This window comes from Pelophylax lessonae (assembly GCF_965119305.1).
Source record: "Pelophylax lessonae genome assembly, chromosome: 13".
Classification (NCBI taxonomy): Eukaryota; Metazoa; Chordata; class Amphibia; order Anura; family Ranidae; genus Pelophylax; species Pelophylax lessonae.
The window spans coordinates 111,820,475-111,841,413 of NC_138780.1; the positions used below are offsets into that span (position 1 = coordinate 111,820,475).

At 40.7% G+C, this 20,939-nt stretch overlaps 1 protein-coding gene across 7 annotated transcripts in view; it reads left to right on the forward strand.

Moving 5' to 3' along the window:
- The window catches only part of LOC309569543 (ryanodine receptor 3), a 1,308,933-nt gene that overhangs the window by 1,285,093 nt on the left and 2,901 nt on the right, over positions 1–20,939 (forward strand). For all 7 annotated transcript variants that reach the window (XM_082275412.1, XM_082275411.1, XM_082275414.1 and 4 more), the window contains 5 exons: positions 2,922–3,056; positions 4,473–4,629; positions 9,413–9,477; positions 16,031–16,131; positions 20,813–20,864. In XM_082275412.1, coding sequence (XP_082131538.1) covers positions 2,922–3,056; positions 4,473–4,629; positions 9,413–9,477; positions 16,031–16,131; positions 20,813–20,864 — 510 coding nt within the window. The remainder of the gene's footprint in view (positions 1–2,921; positions 3,057–4,472; positions 4,630–9,412; positions 9,478–16,030; positions 16,132–20,812; positions 20,865–20,939) is intronic.

Genomic DNA, 20,939 nt, shown 5'->3' on the forward strand with positions numbered 1-20,939 from the left:
AGGACTCTTTAATGCATTGCTTATTATGCTAGCAGACAAAATTTAGCCTCTATTTCGAAATTTTACCTGCCTCTCTCCTTCCTGGAGCACTACAAACTCCTTTCTGCCTTTCCCCTTTCTGTTGGCCTTTAGTGGCTGATGTTTGTTGTAGCTTTCTCATGAATTATGAAAAGCCCAAGCAGCTGCTTTAAACACTCACAGCATGCACTATTAATTTTTACTGGTCGCACGAAAATCCTGCAGAACCTTGCTTTCATGTGTAAGTGACAGTTATCCTCCTTATCAGGTTTATCGCTTTAGAAAAATAGTTTTATTATGTAAAAATGGTTATTTGTCCTCAAAGTTTCAGACACACTTAAAATGCATGAGCTGCTTTAACACAACACACAATAACGCACTGCACAGGTATGATCCTGGCCTAAGAGTTGTGAAGCTTTTTTTTTTCTTTCTAAAAAAGGCAATTGCAATAAATAAATGTTAACAGCTGAATGACCAAATACAGAAATTATAGCAATCCCTGGACTGCCTCCTTTTAAACTCTAATAGTCTCAAATAATTCAAATAATTCCTGTAACCCAATGCCACAGTTGTCTTTAGAAACCAGACAGCAATTGATAGGGGTAAAATCAATGTAGTATTCTCCCAGAGAGTTGTTAACCCCGCAAGCAAAAGCAAAATAGTTGTATGGGTAGCACAGTCCAGCACACTGAATGGTAAGCAAAAAAAAAACTAGGCATGAGAGGCGTAGGAAAACTGAGTTGGCAGGCACAATAGCAGTGCCACCCCAGTATGCAATAAAAGGCAGTAGAAAAACACAGTACAATAACAGGCTATAACAATAACAGTCTAACAAAAACAGGGCTACACAGCCAGAATGCACTAGCTGTGGCTGTGCTAGGCCTTGACCAACTGGTTAAACGTAGTCAGAATAAACAGTGTAGGAGTATGAGGGGAATCTGTAAGATGCACTAGTGGTGGCTGTTCTAGACATTAACCAACAACTGTGGGGCTCTTTTAGAAAAGTGTTGGTATGCTTATGATAGTCCCTAAACCTGCATGCAATTAAGTGATGGGAATGAAATGTGGACTGTGGTATGAGAAACAATCTGGGCCAGAGATATCGAAGGTGTAAGTTTGGAGAATAAAGGGGTGTAGAAAGAGTACTAGAGGTGTCTTAATCTCAGTAAATTTGATACTGCCGACAGTACAAAGCATGCGAGAGGCCCATTCACTGACTCCCAGAGGTGGTGATGGGCTTTTACTGGTCCTGGTGCAGCTGCAGCCCACTTGACAAGAGGCTGGAGAACCCTTTATCGATCTCTTAGCAATCCTGTATAATCAGCGAGACTGTAGAGGCGATGTCACTCTGTCTTCAACCTGGGATCTTTAGGGCTGGCTCAATCTCCTGCTCCCACCGACAGGTTTGAATCTACGAACTCTCGCGGCAGCAGGAGAGCAGGCTTTTCTTGGGCCAAAGAGTTTAAAGGTCTCCAGGCTACTTCTGTATCCCATTGTCTTGTTGGGACTTGTAGTTTAGAAGGTCAGTAGTGTCAGTAAAGGCCTCTACTCTACTCCTGTGTCCCACGGCCTGTTGGGACCCGTAGTTTAGAAGGACAGTTGTGTCATTACATGGCCGCCACCTCAAACTACACCTTCCATGTTTCCAGATGTCTTACATAGAAGTCTATTGATTTGGAACTATGTGGCTCTTCCCAGGCCGGAGGAGAATTTTGCAGCTCAGTATAAACAAGTCAGATGAAGGAAATGAAGACAAAGCAATGTCTTGGTCTCCATATTGTCACCCCGAGTACCTGGCTACATAAGTAACTCTAATATGTTATGTGGAATATTGTTTACATTTTTTTTTAATTTGTACTCCCCTAGATTTATCTGCTTTAAAACTGAAAGTGACAGGCTACTCAGGTTAAGTCCAGTGACATCATCTAAACAAAGGATCATAGTCGGAGACATTTCATCCCGATATGAAAAATAGCTGTGTTCTATGTTATTTCAGGGGTTACTATTTTAACCCATATCGGGATAGAACAGGTGTGGTACTGACCTTATTCTCCATTTTTGTATAGTTAACTCCCATCTGACCCCCCACCTATCTTCTTTACCATGGCTCCCTCCTACTTCTCTGCCAATGGATATAATTCCCCCTCTTTCACAGACACTCCGCCTTTGGTACTCTAATAAATACTCACAGGCTTGATTTTGCTCCATATACCCCTCATGTCTTTTGCGATGCCCACTATCTCCCCCCCCCCCCCCGGTATGGAACACCCAGGCCAGTTTAGTTGGTGGAGGGTAAATGGGTTCTTAGATGTTCATTCTTTGCTGACCCCAACCAGGATCATGATGTTCCAGTCGTCACATGAGATGCCGCTGGGAGAACATTTCTGCTACCTACAGCTCCGTCATTTTATTCAGAAGCTTCTTAGGCTTCATTACACACCTTACCTACCTTTGGCTTTCGAAAGCATATGCAGGTTGTGACCACATTCCGCGGGCATAATCTCTTTGACATAATCATCAATTTTTTTCCTCTACGAAACCTCCAATGGGCTCCTTCCAGCAACACTGGGAGCATGAATTAGCAGAGGAGGTGGCCCCAGAAGACAGACGGATTATGCTTCAAGCTGCTTCAAAGAGTTCCAGAAATGTCACCACTTTAAAAAATGCTTATAAGGTCATATTCCGCTGGTGCCATACTCCAGCTTGGCTGGCTTGCATAATTCCCCAATATCCATTCACCCGTCCCCGTGGGTGCAGCCGAGGAGGATGGCCCATGTCTGATTTTACTGTATAGTTTAGTCTATTATTAATATGTGTTTTTCCCCCCTTGCATACAAATGTTTGTTTTTTTAGTAATGCAGAATTAGATCTGGTTTATGGTTAACATCATATGTTTTCCCCAGCTGGTGCTCACAGTCGGTCTACTGGCAGTAGTTGTTTATCTCTATACTGTTGTGGCCTTCAACTTCTTCCGGAAATTTTACAACAAAGGTGAAGATGAAGATGATCCTGATATGAAGTGTGATGACATGATGACGGTATGCACACAATATATTCAAAGAATAATTATGACTGGATAGATGTAGAACAATATTAGCACTTCATCGAAGACCTAAGTTTGATGTTAATGATAGAAAACTCCTAGCCTGGCACCCAGTGAACACTATTGTCTTTAATAACATGACTTAGGTATTACAACTAGAGAAAAAGAACACGCCCATGTTAACTCACTAATCACATGTTAATCACAAACCGTTAATGGGCAGGCTGAGTGTACCAAGTTGATTGATTGATTAATCAAATTGTGTACAACCAGCCTGTCGGAATCTCCGCTAGCTAGCCATAATCACTGTCTTGTCCCAGTGGGGATGGCTTCTCCCCCCAGTGGGAGAAGACAATGGTCCGACAGGAGAAGACATTTGCTCCGTATATGGCAAGCCTAAGTGTTGTTTCTCTCCGGTGCTTCATTCCTCTGTTATCAGCATGAGTCACTTCTGAGAAGTTTTGACACATGAGATAAAATTTGTGACAAGGAGCAAGATAAACACATAGCTTGTCTATTCAGAATACAGTTCTGCATGTTCCTTCATTCTTTTTGCCTATGTGGAGGGGGGGGGGGGTGTATGTCCCTTTCCTTCAATCAGCTCTAAGACAGTGTATAAGAGTGCTAACTGCAGCTCTCCACCTCCTCTCTGCTCCTAACAGATGCAGAAGGACTGTATCACAATTGTACTCTTTTGAAAGGTTGTAGACCAGGAAGACTGCAGATAAATTAGTAAGACTTATGTAGGAGGATGTGTTTAATTCCTGTGTATCACCTGAGGCTATTCACTTCACTGGATATATGAGGGGGTTTACAACCACTTTAAAATCTGGTATTTATCCACATATCTGAATTGGTGATGTACTATCTAATAATCATACAACCAATCAGAAATTATACACTTTATTCTGGTTGTATGAAAACCATTTAGGTACTTGAAATTATAGACATATTGAGCTGTCCAAGAAATGTGCCCCTTATTTAATAGGCTTTGTATATAATTGCATCAGGGCCAAATAGCCAGACTGAGAACATGTTGTGGGGGAACGCTTAGGGCAGCACTCTGTCTTTACCCACAAGTACATAAAGAATGAGGGTTGCTGTACTTGTTTTGGTCTGTTTTAGGTATACATGTTGTGTTGCGTTTATTCATGAAATGATAATTAGCATTGTAATTTTAATGTTATGTATTTTTGCTAATTGATGTATTAAAAATGTAATGGAACAAACTTTACTAGTCATGGGAGGCTTTGCATCCATTGATCTCCAAAGAGCAAGTCCTGCTATGTTTGGAAATCTACAACCTGGAACAGTAATTGTGGCTTGCGAGCTCCACAAGTGCAATATGTGATTCTCAAACATTGCTTGCTTTTGCTGACCAGATCAACTGTGCTTTATTCTTGGTTTGCAGTGTTATCTGTTCCACATGTATGTGGGCGTGAGAGCCGGAGGTGGCATTGGAGATGAGATTGAAGACCCTGCTGGTGACCCTTACGAGATGTATCGTATTGTGTTTGACATCACCTTCTTCTTCTTTGTTATCGTTATCCTTCTAGCCATTATTCAAGGTGACTAACTTTGTTACATTTTTACAAAACACTGCTAACATTTGAGGTTCTGTCCGCCTACTAGGCACAAGTAGAGAAAGAGATGCTCACAAATTATTTTAGCTGCAGATGTATCTACCATTACACCAGTGTTTTAAACTTTGGCTTATTAGAATATATGGCATTACTAGCCCAAAGAGACCTTGAACAGTCATTTTCTAAAATTTAAGGCTAAAAGACAGGTTTTAAAATTGTGATTAAAATCTGTTTAATGTAAAATTAACTAAAAATATACTATTTAAATACCTTTGTTTGTTTGTCAGCCTATGATAAAAACATGATCAGGAAAAGAATAGATGTATAGGTTAAAAAATGCTTTGTGTGCCCATAAACAGCAACACAGTGTGCTACCATGGTAGCCATCGACAAAAGTAGATGTCTGGATTTAGGGTGATACTATTTATTGGCAAACAAAATAGATTGAAGTTCAAGCTTTCAAAGCACGTCATCCTCTTCTTTAGACAATATGAACTGGCAGTAATAAAAGTGCATTTTATAAATGAAACCAGAAAAAGAGATACAGATGTTATTAATTTGACACACAAGTGGCCTTGATGCCAAAGTTTAGTTTACATAAAGATCAGTGAGGGGTATTCAATGGATTCAGGAAGTTCCTATTTACACCAATTTTAAAATGTGCTACTATGGCTGCATTAAATTCAGAGATAGGAAAAGTTGGAGGTAATAAAGTCCAATGCCATGTTGGTGTACAGAGACTGCTTCTGTGCTTATACTGCCTGTCTATAAAGTGAGGGGAGGCCATTCTCACATACAGTACGCATACACAGGCTGAATTTAGAGGGGATGAGGAAGAAGAATGGGACCTAAAGTTAGAATCAAATCCCAGCCAGAGCATCCATTGCGTGACAATTGTTGTCTCTTTGTGTTGTGATTGGGGTTACTAATTTGATTGTTTGGGAGGGGGGGTGGCTGCTACTGCCTGGTACGTTATGTATGAAATAAGATAAGAGAAAGCTGTGTACACAAGAGTGCTGGGTACACAATGCTGTGTACACAAGAGTGCTGGGTACACAATGGCAGCTGGGTATGGAACTGTGGGGTGGGAAACATGGACTTTAGAGGCACAATTATTAAAAAAGTATAATTTGTTTTCAAAATGATTAAAAATGACATGTATACATGATAGGAAATATACACGTAATGTCAAAAACACTACATAATTAATTTATTGACTTATCCCACTTCAGCACTTGGAAATCAGGCTGATGGGGAGAAGAACCTGCTGTTAGAATATACAGTGAATTAGGCTTGACATGTTTCACAATAATACACTTCTTCAGGAGCCTGTTTTCTTTTGTAATCTATTCTTGTAAGTTCTACAAAGAAAGTCACAATCAGTACAACTATTTTTCATATATAGACAGTCTTTACACCATAGAAACATGGAATACATAACCGTAAATATTGATTTACATATCTAAGACCCCAGAAATCAGGAGCAGCATGCGTAGGGGCAGAGGCAGATGTGGGGACACACCTAATAACAACGCATGTACCACAAGTGTGAAACATTAACCCCCTAAGACAAAAGATAGAAATACCCTAAAATGGAGGGATTGTGTAGAGAACAGGCACCCCCACCTTTATAGAAGAAGCTGTAATAGTATAAATAGTATAATACTGACCTAACAGGCCAGGCAGCTCAGATAAAAATCAGATTCATAGTTGTAAAAGTTGGAGCAACACCCGGAATGTCTATATAGAGAACCAATTGCAAAGTAGAATTGTCCTCTGAAATCATAAGGAAGGAGCGAGGGACCAGGTAGGGAGAGGGATAGGAGGACATAAAAAATCTAATTAGATACAATTGATTGGTAGTTACAAATGAAAATCACCTTTTCCCTAAAATAGGGGAATAGAATAGAATAAAGGGGGGGGGGGAGAGGGGGGATGGGGGGAAGGAGTAATAAGGGAAGGGAAAGGAGGGGTAGCCAGGGTCTCACCTTGAGACTAATCTGTATTAATACTGAAGAAATATTATACTCGTAGTGTGAGCTTACTTTTTGGGGGGATGTATACGAGGAGGTTCAGTATATAGCAAAGGTAGGTATTCCCGCCTATGACCGAGAGGGCCCCAAAGATGTACTTGGTATGCTAGCCTGAGTTTGTCCCAGAAAATGATAATCTGTAGGGGTAAAGGTCCCAATGTAAAACAGTATATTTAATCCAAGAGAGAAGGGGAGGGGGAAAGGGGATCGGGACACATATTTAAGGCTCCTATGGAGCCTTATACTGTGTCGGCTGCCACTACCACCAGCTGTCAGCTTGTTACTATTGGACCTATACATGTTAAACATGCGGCTCTATCTCTTCTGTTGTATTACATGTGAACTTGAAGACCTTTATATACATAAAAAGGCGTTTTTTGACCATGTGGTCATATCTTAAGGTGAGCGGCCAAGTCACTCATTGGTGGCTGGTGGTGGTTATTCGTTCACCAACAAAGGATCGCTTTGGCAATGTTGTAATGGTCATCTCACTTGCAGTCCAGATACTCGTGATGTGCTACTCAAACTGGATAAACATTACACCAGTAAATAATCTATTGAGATTCACTAATGAACACAACAAAAGTGAAGTTTCTGTAGCAGTTCACTTCTGCAGGAAAGAACACAATTGAAATGACCTCTGGGTAGTGTTGAGCGAACACGGACTGTATTATTATTCGGGTTCGTACCGGATAATTGGATTTTTGTTACCCGGACATGGACCCGAAAACTTTACTGTATGTTCGGGTTTAAAATCCGTGTTCGGTAATTTTATTTCCTGTTTTGTATGTAATGGCGGGCTTTCAACAGCCAATCAACAAGCGTTTAACTGGTGTGCGCCATCACAGCCATGCCTACTAATATATTAGGAGCTGTGATTGGCCATCTGAAGCATGTGACCCATGTCTTTATAAGCTCGAGAGACACAGCGCGGTGCGTCATTCTGCTGTAGTGTAGGGAGAGAGCACACATCATACGTGCTGGCTGCTGCTGATTAGGGACAGACAGGGAAAAATTGTGCCCGAAAATGAATGCAGGGACAGGTCGGAGTGTAGGCAGGGAAAGATATTTGAGCATTTTAGGGACAGGCTGGAGAGATTAGGCAGGGACAGATAGGAGACACAGGACAGAACAATCGTCCATTAGCGATCTACATCGATTTTGCTGTGTGGGGGGTGGTGCAGTGAACGATCTTTTTGCCCTCACTTGAGCCCACTGAGGAGGAGGAGGGAGAAACAAATATATTTTTATCAGTCTGTTGTGTGCAGCGTTCAGCTATATTTTACTACAGATTGCTGTTCTAATCTACTATTTAAAAATTGCAAATTTAAAGGGGAATTTTTTTTAAGAGCACTTGCCATGCTCTTAACTACATTTTGCTGCCATTTGCAGCACTCTAGCCCTTTCCATTGGTTTTTTAGAGCCATTTTAGTGCCTGAAAGTTCGGGTCCCCATTGACTTCAATGGGGTTCGGTGTCCGGGTAAAGTTCTAAAAAAGTCCGGGACACGGACCCGGACTTTTTTTTCAAGGTCGGCCGAACCCGCCGAACATGGACATCCAGGTGTCCGCTCAACTCTATCTCTGGGTTATGTGACCAAAGGGGAATTTGAAATCACAAAAAGATATTTAGGTGGGGTTGTAAATTCATATAAAAGGTCATGGCTCTGGAACAAGGTCTCAACAGAGACTTTTGAACTATGTTGACTGTGGACTATCACCTCAGGTACATCTACCAATCAAAGAGATTTTACAAAGACTCACTTTCCACTAAATCTTGTTAAAGTGGTTGTAAAGGGAAAAGGTTTTTTATCTTAATGCATTCTATGCATTAAGCCTTCTGTGTGCAGCAGCCCCCTTCAGCCCCCCTAATTCTTACCTGAGCCCCCTCTCGATCCACGAATGCCTCATCTGTCCGGGACTCTCCCTCCTGATTGGCTGATACACAGAAGCGGCGCCACTGGCTCCCACTGCTTTTAAATTTAAATTCAGTTAGCCAATGAGGAGAGAGAGGGGGGCAGGCCAGCTTGCATCTGATTAGTTCAGCCTGTTCACTACTGTTCAGTCAACAACTTTCCACCTGGCTCCTTCAACAAAAATCAATTGAACAATCCACTTTTGTTTAGCTGGGTGGTGCAGACAATGCTGCCCACAGAATGAACTTCAGTTCTGTAGTCATGTTTAGGTAATAAGTGTGACAGAACAGTTTCTCCGTCTCACACGCACAGTGATCCTTGTCTGTTTTCCAAACTTTTTAGTACCATTCGTGTGTGAAATTGATTGCATTTGTATTCCTGTTGTTTGCCTGTTTCTTACTGTCAGTTCATTTTGTCTACTGACTGACGTGCTTCGAAAGCTTGCACTACAATGTATTTAGTTATCCAATAAATAGTACCAATTTAAATACAAGCTTCTACTGTCCATGCAAAACTGTGAAAAAAATTTGATCAACGTAAATTAGTCATGGAGTTATTGTCAAGTTAACTGGGCATCTAGGCTTCTATAATCAATAAATGCCAAATGCTGTTTTACTGTATATAGCCTGATTCCAGAAATATTCCTTTTAAATACTTTGGCTACAATTCTAGATTATTTACATTTGTATAGCATGCACAGCAACAAAAGAAAACTGTCTGTAGGGACCAGTTGTAAAAACAGCAGTACCTGCATTCATGTTAATTGATAACGGTTCCAATGTGACTGCTTTTCAGATAATATTTACCCTGTTCTGCTATAGGTTTGATCATTGATGCTTTTGGAGAACTGAGAGATCAACAAGAACAAGTGAGGGAAGACATGGAGGTATGCAAAAATCTACCAAAATAGCTGTATGTACCTTGGAAAAACAGTGGATACACGCCGTATAAGGGCTCATGCACACAGAGCCTAAAAACAACACTTTTACAGGCTTTTCTTTTTTTTTTCAGCCTGTAAAAGCACCTCAATGTAAGCCTATATATTCATGCACACATAGGTGTTTACAGGCTTATTAGAAAAGCAGCATTTACAGGCTTAAAAAAAAAAACACCATAGATGCATTTAGGAGAGAAACTGAAGAGCGAAAAAAAAACACCTAAATGAGCATTAATGCTAAACGCGTCTAACACTCGTTAATGCATTCCAATGGCCCGAATAAATTATTCTGATCAATCGAATGCATTAACGCTCAAACGCTAGATGCGTCTAAACACATGTGCAATACCTTTTGGCTTTTAGTGGGGTTATTTTAGGCAGCATTTTACTGCCAGTTCTGTTTTCAGACGGGCTTTTAACCACTGGAAGATTTTACCCCCTTAATGACCAGGCCATTTTTTGCAATACAGCACTGAATTATTTACGGACAATTGCGTGGTTGTACTACGATGTACCCAAATAAAAATATTTTTCCACAAATAGAGCTTTCTTTTGGTGGTATTTGATCACCTCTGCGTTTTTTTTTTTTTTGCGTTATAAACAAAAAAAAAAACGACAATTCCAGAAAAAAAAAAAATATATATATTTTTTTCTACTTTCTACTATAAAACATTCCCAATAAAATCATCAATTAAGGCCAATATGTATTCTTGTTATTTTTATTTATTTATTTACTAGTAATGGTGGCAATCGCCAATTTTTAGCAGGACTGCAACATTGTGGCAGACAGATCGGAAACTAAAGCCCCGTACACACGCACTGATTGTCGGCCGAACGATCGGCCGTCTTTTGTCCGGTGCTGTCCTGTCGGTTGAAAAGTGCTAAAGATAAAGACTGCACACGAATTTTGTCCGCCAACAACAGCTGACTGCAGAAGTGATGTCATGTGATGGTTAACTTTCCGTGTGTTTTTTCTTCTCTGAGCATGCCCAGTCTTGCTAATCTGCTGTTTGTCGGCTGAATTCTGTACTGACTGGCGAACAATCGGCCGTTCTGGTGACGGCCAACAAAAATTTTAAAGGCTGCACACCAGATTCTGTTCCGCCGAAAAGTCGCAGTCGGTTGTCGGAAGCATCATACAAACAAGCCGACAATCGGCCGATCGGACGGTGGCCGAATATTTACGGCCGACAATCGCTACGTGTGTACGGGCCTTAAACTGACATTTTTGACACTTTTGGGGGGACCAGTGACATTATTACAGTAATCAGTGCTAAAAATATACACTGTTACTGTACTAATGACACTGGCAGGGAAGGGGTTGACACCAGGGGTGATCAAAGGGTTAAATGTGTGCCTAGGGGGGTGCTTTCTAATTGTGTGGGGGATTTACTCACTGGATGAACACAGAGACCGGTGTTCCTAAATAAGAGGAACACAGGATCACTGTGTTTATCACTGACAGAACAGCGGTCTGTCGTGTTTACATCAGCAGACTGCCATTCTGTCTCCATGGGGAGTGATCGCAGGTGCCCGGCGGACATCGGATCCACCGGACCCGCTGATTGGTCCCCCCACTATCTGCTACATGAAACGACATGCAGGTACATAGTTTCATATAACACAGCCTGCTGCAGTATAACAATGGCAGCTGGTTGGCAAGTGGTTAAAGATGCCCATGTGCATGAGGCCTAAAGGGACTGTTAAATGAATTTCAATGTAGCAATACTAACTCACATTATTATTTTAAGTAAAAAAAAACCTCTCCTAATATCTTTTGCTTTATTTTTAATATATATTTTCCTGGAATCTATTGAGGGTCACAGGAATTCTTATACTGTTGGGATGTCTAAAAGCAGTCCAACAGTGGGATGGGCAAAATAGCAACAAAGTCTAACAAACCCAAGAAAAACTGGGGACTCCATGCAGCTCATAGAGCCATCACAAGGTCCCAACACCTGAGCTGGCATCCAATGAAGCTGGAATATCTACCTGTAGAAGAAACAGGGAACAAGACGGTATCCTTGCAAACTGTGAAAGGATGCTTGCTGCAGAACAGACTGAAAAACTCACAGACCTAATAAAGCACATCATTACGGGAAGGGTGGTACCTGATCCCAAAGATAAAAGTCTGGATGATGGTCTGCCTGAGTCACCTAAAGATGTTAGAACAGGAAAAAACACACGGAAAGTAAACCAGCACATGACATCACTTCTGAAGTAGATTTTTGTTGGCCGAGAAAATTTGTGTGCAGTCTAGGCACATTCCAACCAACAAAACACGACGATCGGTCAGCCGATAATCGTTGCGTGTGTACGAGGCATAAGGCTCAGTTTACACCTATGCGTTTTTTGGTTCTTTTTGCAGAAACGCACTACAGTCCATTTAACATGGTTTCCTATGGGACACGTTCACATGCTTTATTCAGCTGCTGCATTTTTGGAAAAGGTTGTTGACTTTGTTAAACGCAAAATGGTGCTTTTTTGTTTCTATTGAGTGGAAAAGCTGCAGAAGAGCATGTAGTGCATTTTTACCACAATTTTACTGCAATTTTGTAGCAATTTGCATTTTTAATCTGCCCAACAACAAATTGGGCAAAAAAAAAGCATAAAAACGCAAATCACGCAAAATAGCATGTGCAAGAGCACAAAATGCACAGTTAAAATAACCAATCGCAAACTGCATAGATGTGAATGGAGCCTTACAGCCAAAAACACATACAGGCAATCAAGGGAATTTTCCTTTTGGTAATCAGGGGCCAGATAGATTGACAAGAAGATAACCTAATCTAAGAAAGAAAAAATGTCACAGCAATCTGAGTATAAATGTTTATTTTTTTAAAATCATGAACTTCTTTTAAACATGAAGCAGAAACTGCACATTATATATATATATATATATATATATATATATATACACACACACACACACACAATATCGCACAAAAGTGAGTACACCCCTCACATTTTTGTAAATATTTTATTGTATCTTTTCATGCGAAGAAATGACACTTTGCTACAATGTAAAGTAGTTAGTGTACAGCTTGTATAACAGTGTAAATTTGCTGTCCCCTCAAAATATCTCAACACACAGCCATTCATGTCTAAACCACTGGCAACAAAAGTAAGTACACCCCTAAATGAAATGGGGAGCAGGTGTGTTAAATTTGGTGTTATTGCTCTCACTCTTTCATACTGGACACTGGAAGTTTAACATGGCACCTCATGGCAAAGAACTCTCTGAGGATCTGAAAAAAAGAATTGTTGCTCTACATAAAGATAGCCTAGACCCTGAAACTGAGCTACAGCACGGTGGCCAAGACCGTACAGCAGTTTAACAGGACAGGTTCCACTCAGAACAGGCCTCGCCATGGTTGAACAAAGGAGTTGAGTGCATGTACTCAGCGTCATATCCAGAGGTTGTCTTTGGAAAATAGACATATGAGTGCTGCCAGCATTGCTGCAGAGGTTGAAGGGGTGGGGAGTCAGCCTGTCAGTGCTCAGACCATACGCCACACATTGCATTAAATTGGTCTGCATGGCTGTCATCCCAGAAGGAAGCCTCTTCTAAAGATGATGCACAAGAAAACTCACAAACAGTTTGCTGTAGTCAAGCAGACTAAGGACATGGATTACTGGAACCATGTTTCGTGGTCTGATGAGACCAAGATAAACATATTTGGTTCAGGTGGCATCAAGCGTGTGTCGCGGCAACCAGGTGAGTACAAAGACAAATCTTGCCTACAGTCAAGCATGGTGGGGGGAGTGTCATGGTCTGGGGCTGCATGAGTGCTGCCAGCACTGGGGAGCTACAGTTCATTGAGGAACTATGAATGCCAACATGTACTGTGACATACTGAAGCAGAGCATGATCCCCTCCCTTCGGGGACTGGGCCACAGAGCAGTATTCCAACATGATAATGACCCCAAACACATCTCCAAGACGACCACTGCCTTGCTAAAGCAGCTCAGAGTAAAGGTGATGGATTGGCCAAGCATGTCCCCAGACCTAAACCCTATTGAGCATCTGTGGGGCATCCTCAAATGGAAGGTAGAGGAGAGCAAGGTCTCTAACATCCACCAGCTATGTGATGTCGTCATGGAGGAGTGGACTCCAGTGGAACCTGTGAAGTTCTGGTGAACTCCATGCCCAAGAGGGTTAAGGCAGTGCTGGAAAATAATGGTGGCCACACAAAATATTGACACTTTGGGTCCAATTTAGGACATTGACACTTAGGGGTGTACTCCCTTTTGTTGCCTGTGGTTTAGACATTAATGGCTGTGTGTTGAGTTATTTTGGGGGGACAGCAAATCTGCACTGTTATACAAGCTATACACTAACTACTTTACATTGTAGCAAAGTGTAATTTCTTCAGTGTTGTCACATGAAAAGATATAATAATATATACAAAAACGTGAGGTGTGTACTCACTTTTGTGAGATAATAAATATATATATATATATATATATATATATATATATATATATATATACACACACACACATACATACACAGTATCTCACTAAAGTGAGTACAGCCCCCCACCCACATTTTTGTTAATATTTTATTATATCTTTTCATGTGACAAAACTTAAGAAATTACACTTTGCTACAATGTAAAGTTGTGAGTGTACAGCTTGTATAACAGTGTAGGTTTGCTGTCCCCTCAAAATAACTCAATACACAGCCATTAATATCTAAATCTCTGGCAACTAAAGTGAGTACACTTCTAAGTCAAAATGTCCAAATTGATTGGGCCCAATTAGCCACCCCCCCCCCGGTGTCTCGTGACTTGTTAGTGTCACAAGGTCTCAGGTGTGAATGGGGAGCAGGTGTGTTAAATTTGGTGTTACCGCTCTTACTCACTTATACTTGTCACTGGAAGTTCAACATGGCACCTCATGGCAAAGAACTCTCTGAGGATCTGACAAAACGAATTGTTGCTCAACATAAAGATGGCCTAGGCTATAAGAAGATTGTCAAGACCCTAAAACTGAGCTGCAGCACGGTGGCCAAGACCATACTGTGGTTCAACAGGACAGGTTAGACTCAGAACAGGCCTCTCCATGGTCAACCAAAGAAGTTGAAAGCACATGCTCAGCGTCATATCCACAAGTTGTCTTTGGGAAATAGACGTATGAGTGCTGCCAGCATTGCTGCAGAGGTTGAAGTAGTGGGGGGGGGGGGGGGGGCAGCCTGTCAGTGCTCAGACCATACACAGCACACTGCATTAAATTGGTCTGCATGGCTGTGGTTGCAGAAGGAAGCCTCTTCTAAAGATGATACACAAGAAAGCCTGCAAACAGTCTGCTGAAGACAAGCAGACTAAGGACATGGATTACTGGAACCATGTCCTGTGGTCTGATGAGACCAAGATAAACTTATTTGGTTCAGATGGTGTCAAGCGTGTGTGGCGGTAACCAGGTGAGGAGTACAACTACAAAGACAAGTGTGTCTTGCCTAATGTCAAGCATGGTGGGGGAGTGTGATGGTCTGGGGCTGCATGAGTGCTGCCGGCACTGGGGAACTACAGTTCATTGAGGGAACCATGAATGACAACATGTACTGTGACAAACTGAAGCAGAGCATTATCCCCTCCCTTCAGAGACTGGGTCGCAGGGCAGTATTCCAACATGATAACGACCCCAAACATGCCTCCAAGACGACCATTGCCTTGCTAAAGAAGCTGAGGGTAATGGTAATGGACTGGCCAGGCATGTCTCCAGACCTAATCCCTATTGAGCAATGGAAGGCAGAGGAGTGCAAGTTCTCTAACATCCGCCAGCTCCGTGATGTTGTCATGGAGGAGTGGAAGAGGACTCCAGGGGCAACCTGTGAAGCTTTGGTAAACTTCATGCCCAAGAGGGTTAAGGCAGTGCTGGAAAATAATGGTGGCCACACAAAATATTGATACTTTGAGCCCAATTTGGACATTTAGACTTAGGGGTGTACTCACTTTCGTAGCCAGTGGTTTAGACATTAATGGCTGTTTGTTGAGTTATTTTGAGGGGACAGCAAATTTACACCATTATACAAGCTGTACACTCACTACTTTACATTGTAGCAACGTGTAATTTCTTCAGTGTTGTCACATGAAAAGATATGATAAAATATTTACAAAAATGTGAGGGGTGTACTCACTTTGTGACATAATGTATATATAGTAAATGTATATATGTTATGTGTAAAATAAGGTATTTGATATGTTGGCACTAACTGACAACATTTCCTCATGTTTATCCTAGAGCATTTGAAAGACCATAGTCCCATTTTATTATAAATCACATAGATATTTTAATGGCATGCTTTAATACAGGTTTGAACAGTCATTTCCAGTGCTTCAGGGACACTGTATTGACACTATTTTGATACTTTAGTCAGTGAAAAAGAAAACATTTTATTTGAGTCTCATATAAATAAAAAATATATAAAGGATATTCTGTACTATAATGTATCCATACTACACCAAATTAAAGCCTCAAACACTTTTCTTCCATTTAGACAAAATGTTTCATTTGTGGAATCGGAAATGATTACTTTGACACAACACCGCATGGCTTTGAAACACACACCTTACAAGAGCACAATTTGGCCAACTATCTGTAAGTAGAAATGGATTCTTCTGTTTAGCAGTAGGAGTGCTGCTTCTTCTCTATGAAATGTTGTATTCTCTAAAAACGGGTGCCAAGTAAAGAAAATGGATGTTCACAATGAGGCACATATATGAGATAAGAACTGAATTTTGTTGCAGTTTTATTCATGCATCCTAAATGGATGAAGCAGCAAATGTTTTTCTTTCATTCTGCTGCAGATCTATACTGTGTGTGATTGGGAAAAGTGGTAGCTGATAGCATATGGAAAAGGAAGACAGGTAGAGACAACTGATGAAGATCATTTAAATATTCCTTCAAACATTTCATGTGCAATCTAAGACATAGCTAAAGGAATTCTTCCACGCTGACCTTTTCAAACAGACGCTGTATAGCCACAGGTGTCAAATGTTAATTCCTACAGGATATCTACAAATGTCTCTTGAAGTCAGCTCACATCATGCTGATTTTTTTACTTTTACTGCTGATATATAGTGCTGTGAAGTGAGAGTGCCTAAGCATGAGCTGTCATAGCTACTACCATTGCAATCAAATATGTCACTCAATAGATTATGAATTACAAAGCAAGCCCCTAAGTGTTTCCAGTGAGTATTTACATCCTTTTGCCTGCAGGGACAACTGTCCATAAAGTTTCACTGATCTTAATATATGACTAATAGGGTCATTGATATTAACAGTCTTTTTCAACAAGTGTTAGTAATTTGCCTTCATTGTATGTGAGAAGTTTTCAGTCCTGTTTAGTTCCCTTTGATGAGTTAACTAATTTTCTACACAATTATTCTCAGAAAGGTGCTTTTGGCATGGAAAACAGGTGTGATTTAAAAGTGTGTACACTCATGCCCCTGAAATATAACAAATCTACTTAACCTAAATCTAATACTGAGTTTTACCATTAACCTACACCTATTTGTGGGACTGGAATTCCTATTAGAACTGATCAGGGAGCTCTAATGCAAACACCTTCCAATGCCATTATGAACACTTTTTTTCAGAGCACCCTATTTCAAATCTCCCAGTGTTTAGTTAGGTAGGTAATGACCATATTTCTTCCTGGTTTCTCTGTGGCCTGCCTCTACCTGTGTTCTACCATTTTGCAGCAAAGTACGTTGGGTAGCCTCATTACCAATTGGAAGACTAGGAGAGCAGGGAGGGTTGGACAACAGAAAAACTGGAAAGGGATCTGGTCTATTTCATTACATGACAAAGTGGAAACAGGAAGACTCCAAGGGGTGCCTGCATTCGCCTCCCATTGCCTTTTCTTTTTTTTTTTTTCAGAAGAAATGGCTTTTTACAGGAATTTCAGCGTACAGGCTAGCTTTATACATAAAATGTATCTTAGGTCAAAATTAAAGCATGTATTAATTTCCAGAATAAATTTCAAATATTTATAGCCTGCTCCTATTCATCTTGGAGTTTTTGAAGTTCAACAAACCTACTTTTTTGAAGAATCCCACTCAATTACTTCCTTGAATTCTGTGACACATATACATTATGCTTTGTGGATATGCACTGCTTGTGTCAAAAGTTTTACAGCACCTACAGTCAGGTCCATAAATATTGGGACATTGACACAATTCTAATCTTTTTGGCTCTATACACCACCACAATGGATTTGAAATGAAACAAACAAGATGTGCTTTAACTGCAGACTTTCAGCTTTAATTTGAGGGTATTTACATCCAAATCAGGTGAACGGTGTAGGAATTACAACAGTTTGTATATGTGCCGCCTACTTTTTAAGGGACCGAAAGTAATGGGACAATTGGCTGCTCAGCTGTTCCATGGCCAGGTGTGTGTTATCCCCTCATTATCCCATTTACAAGGAGCAGATAAAAGGTCCAGAGTTCATTTCAAGTGTGCTATTTGCATTTGGAATCTGTTGCTGTCAACTCTCAATATGAGATCCAAAGAACTGTCACTATCAGTGAAGCAAGCCATCATTAGGCTGAAAAAACAAAACAAACCCATCAGAGATAGCAAAAACAGGTGTGGCCAAATCAACTGTTTGGAACATCCTTAAAAAGAAAGAACGCATCGGTGAGCTCAGCAACAACAAAAGACCCGGAAGACCACGGAAAACAACTGTGGTGGATGACCGAATAATTCTTTCCCTGGTGAAGAAAACACCCTTCACAACAGTTGGCCAGATCAAGAACACTCTCCAGGAGGTAGGTGTATGTGTGTCAAAGTCAACAATCAAGAGAAGGGTTCACCACAAGATGTAAACCATTGGTGAGCCTCAAAAACAGGAAGGCCAGATTAGAGTTTGCCAAACAACATCTAAAAAAGCCTTAACAGTTCTGGAACAACATCCTATGGACAGATGAGACCAAGATCAACTTGTACCAGAGTGATGGAAAGAGAAGAGTATGGAGAAGGAAAGTAACTGCTCATGATCCAAAGCATACCACCTCATCAATGAAGCATGGTGGTGGTAGTGTCATGGCGTGGGCATGTATGGCTGCCAATCAAACTGGTTCTCTTGTATTTATTGATGATGTGACTGCTGACAAAAGCAGCAGGATGAATTCTGAAGTGTTTCGGGCAATATTATCTGCTCATATTCAGCCAAATGCTTCAGAACTTATTGGACAGCGCTTCACAGTGCAGATGGTTAATGACCCGAAGCATACTGCGAAAGCAACCAAAGAGTTTTTTAAGGGAAAGAAGTGGAATGTTATGCAATGGCCAAGTCAATCACCTGACCTGAATCCAATTGAGCATGCATTTCACTTGCTGAAGACAAAACTGAAGGGAAAAAGTCCCAAGAACAAGCAGGAACTGAAGACAGTTGCAGTAGAGGCCTGGCAGAGCATCACCAGGGATGAAACCAAGCGTCTGGTGATGTCTATGCATTCCAGATTTCAGGCTGTAATTGACTGCAAAGGATTTGCAACCAAGTATTAAAAAATGAAAGTTTGATTTATGATTGTTAATCTGTCCCATTACTTTTGGTCCCTTAAAAAGTGCGAGACACATATACAAACTGTTGTAATTCCTACAACGTTCACCTGATTTGGATGTAAATACCCTCAAATTAAAGCTGAAAGGCTTCAGTTAAAGCACATCTTGTTTGTTTCATTTCAAATCCATTGTGGTGGTGTATAGAGCCAAAAAGATTAGAATTGTGTCAATGTCCCAATATTTATGGACCTGACTGTACCTTGCGTTACCACAGGAGGTACAGTCAGTATAGAAAAAACTCCACATCATATCTACTGTCAAAAAGAGAAGTGTAGCAAAATCTCCCCAACAGGGTCAAAGGCAGCAATAAAAAAAAAAAAAACCTCCCTCCACTCAATCCAAAACAGTTTGCTTGTATAACCCACACATTATTCCTCAAGTACTCCTACTAGGTCATCTTACATTGTTAAGTTTTTTTCACACCATCACTTTACAGTAACACATGGCTGAATGGCATCACAATACATTACAGCCTGCTAGGAGCACATTTTGAATAACACCCCAATGACTATTTAGCACAAAACTGCATCATAGCTCACCACAGCCCATAATATCCATTGTGCTGTGGTGCAAAAAATTGAAAACCTATTTTTTGCCACATCTGCAGTTCATTAAGGCTCCGTCCACATACTGGTATATTGGATCACGCAGGATGCCCGTGCGATTCCCATGACTTGCAATGGTAGCCCAAACTTGGCGTGATTTTGCCGCCTGATGAATAATGGTAAAATCACACAAACAGAATCGGGGGACGCCTGTCACCCAAAGCAAGATCTCGTACTTTTTTTGGGTGACAGGCATCCCACGATTCTGTTTGCACGATTTTGCCGTGATTCGTCAGGCAAAAACCGCGGCAAAATCGGGCCACGTTTGGGGTGCCGTTGCAAGTCACGGGAATCGCATGGGTGTCCTGCGATTTGCAATGATTTTGGTTTGCGGGCAGAATCGCTGCGATTCTGCTCGCAATCCGATATGCCAGTATGTGAACTGAGCCTCAAAGCAACAAAATGTGTGCATTGCAGCACACTGCATTCTGATGTGATGTAGTCCCTAATTAATATCATTAACTCAATAATTAGCTCAATAATTACTCTAGTTTCATCTAAGTGACTTTCTGAAAACATGATTTGGAGAGTAACCTCTAAAAAAGCCTTTACTCTGACCAGACATTAACTGTAACTTATTCTATAAAGGCAAACGTTTTCATCCACAGAATATTAGCACAATTTTCGTATAGTGTGTACACAACTTTCTACAGCCAATTCAGAATTTTCGTATGAAAGTTCTCGAAGGGACAAACTCCAAAAGGTTTCTCGTTTGGGAAATTGATCGCCCAATTTTCTTCTAGTGTGTACCCCACTTTAGACTACGTACTTACCTTGCTAACCTCATAGTCTTACGGTCCCAAGATCATGGTGCCCAAAATAATTTATTTGCCTCTGCAATTTTTTATTTTACTAAAATATCTGAACAACTTCACAAAATAGAGATATAGGAATGGCTTTAGTGAGGGGAAAAAAAGCTAACAACATTTTGGTCTATTTAATAAAAATAGGAATTCTGCTCCTCTGTTTTATAATGCTTATCTGCTAGAAATACTCATGCGTCAGCCTTGTTCAGAGCTCATTACCAGTAATCACTAGCAATGCTTATAAATTCTCTGGCCTTATCTTTTTGAGTTATGTGAATAACATTATGCTTGTTTCAGGTTCTTCCTTATGTATATAATTAATAAAGATGAAACAGAACACACTGGCCAGGTAGGTTTTCTTTTGCTTTTCACTTTCTGCAACTCTTATAAGAGCAGTTAAGTGTTTGCAGTTCCTTGTTTAAGC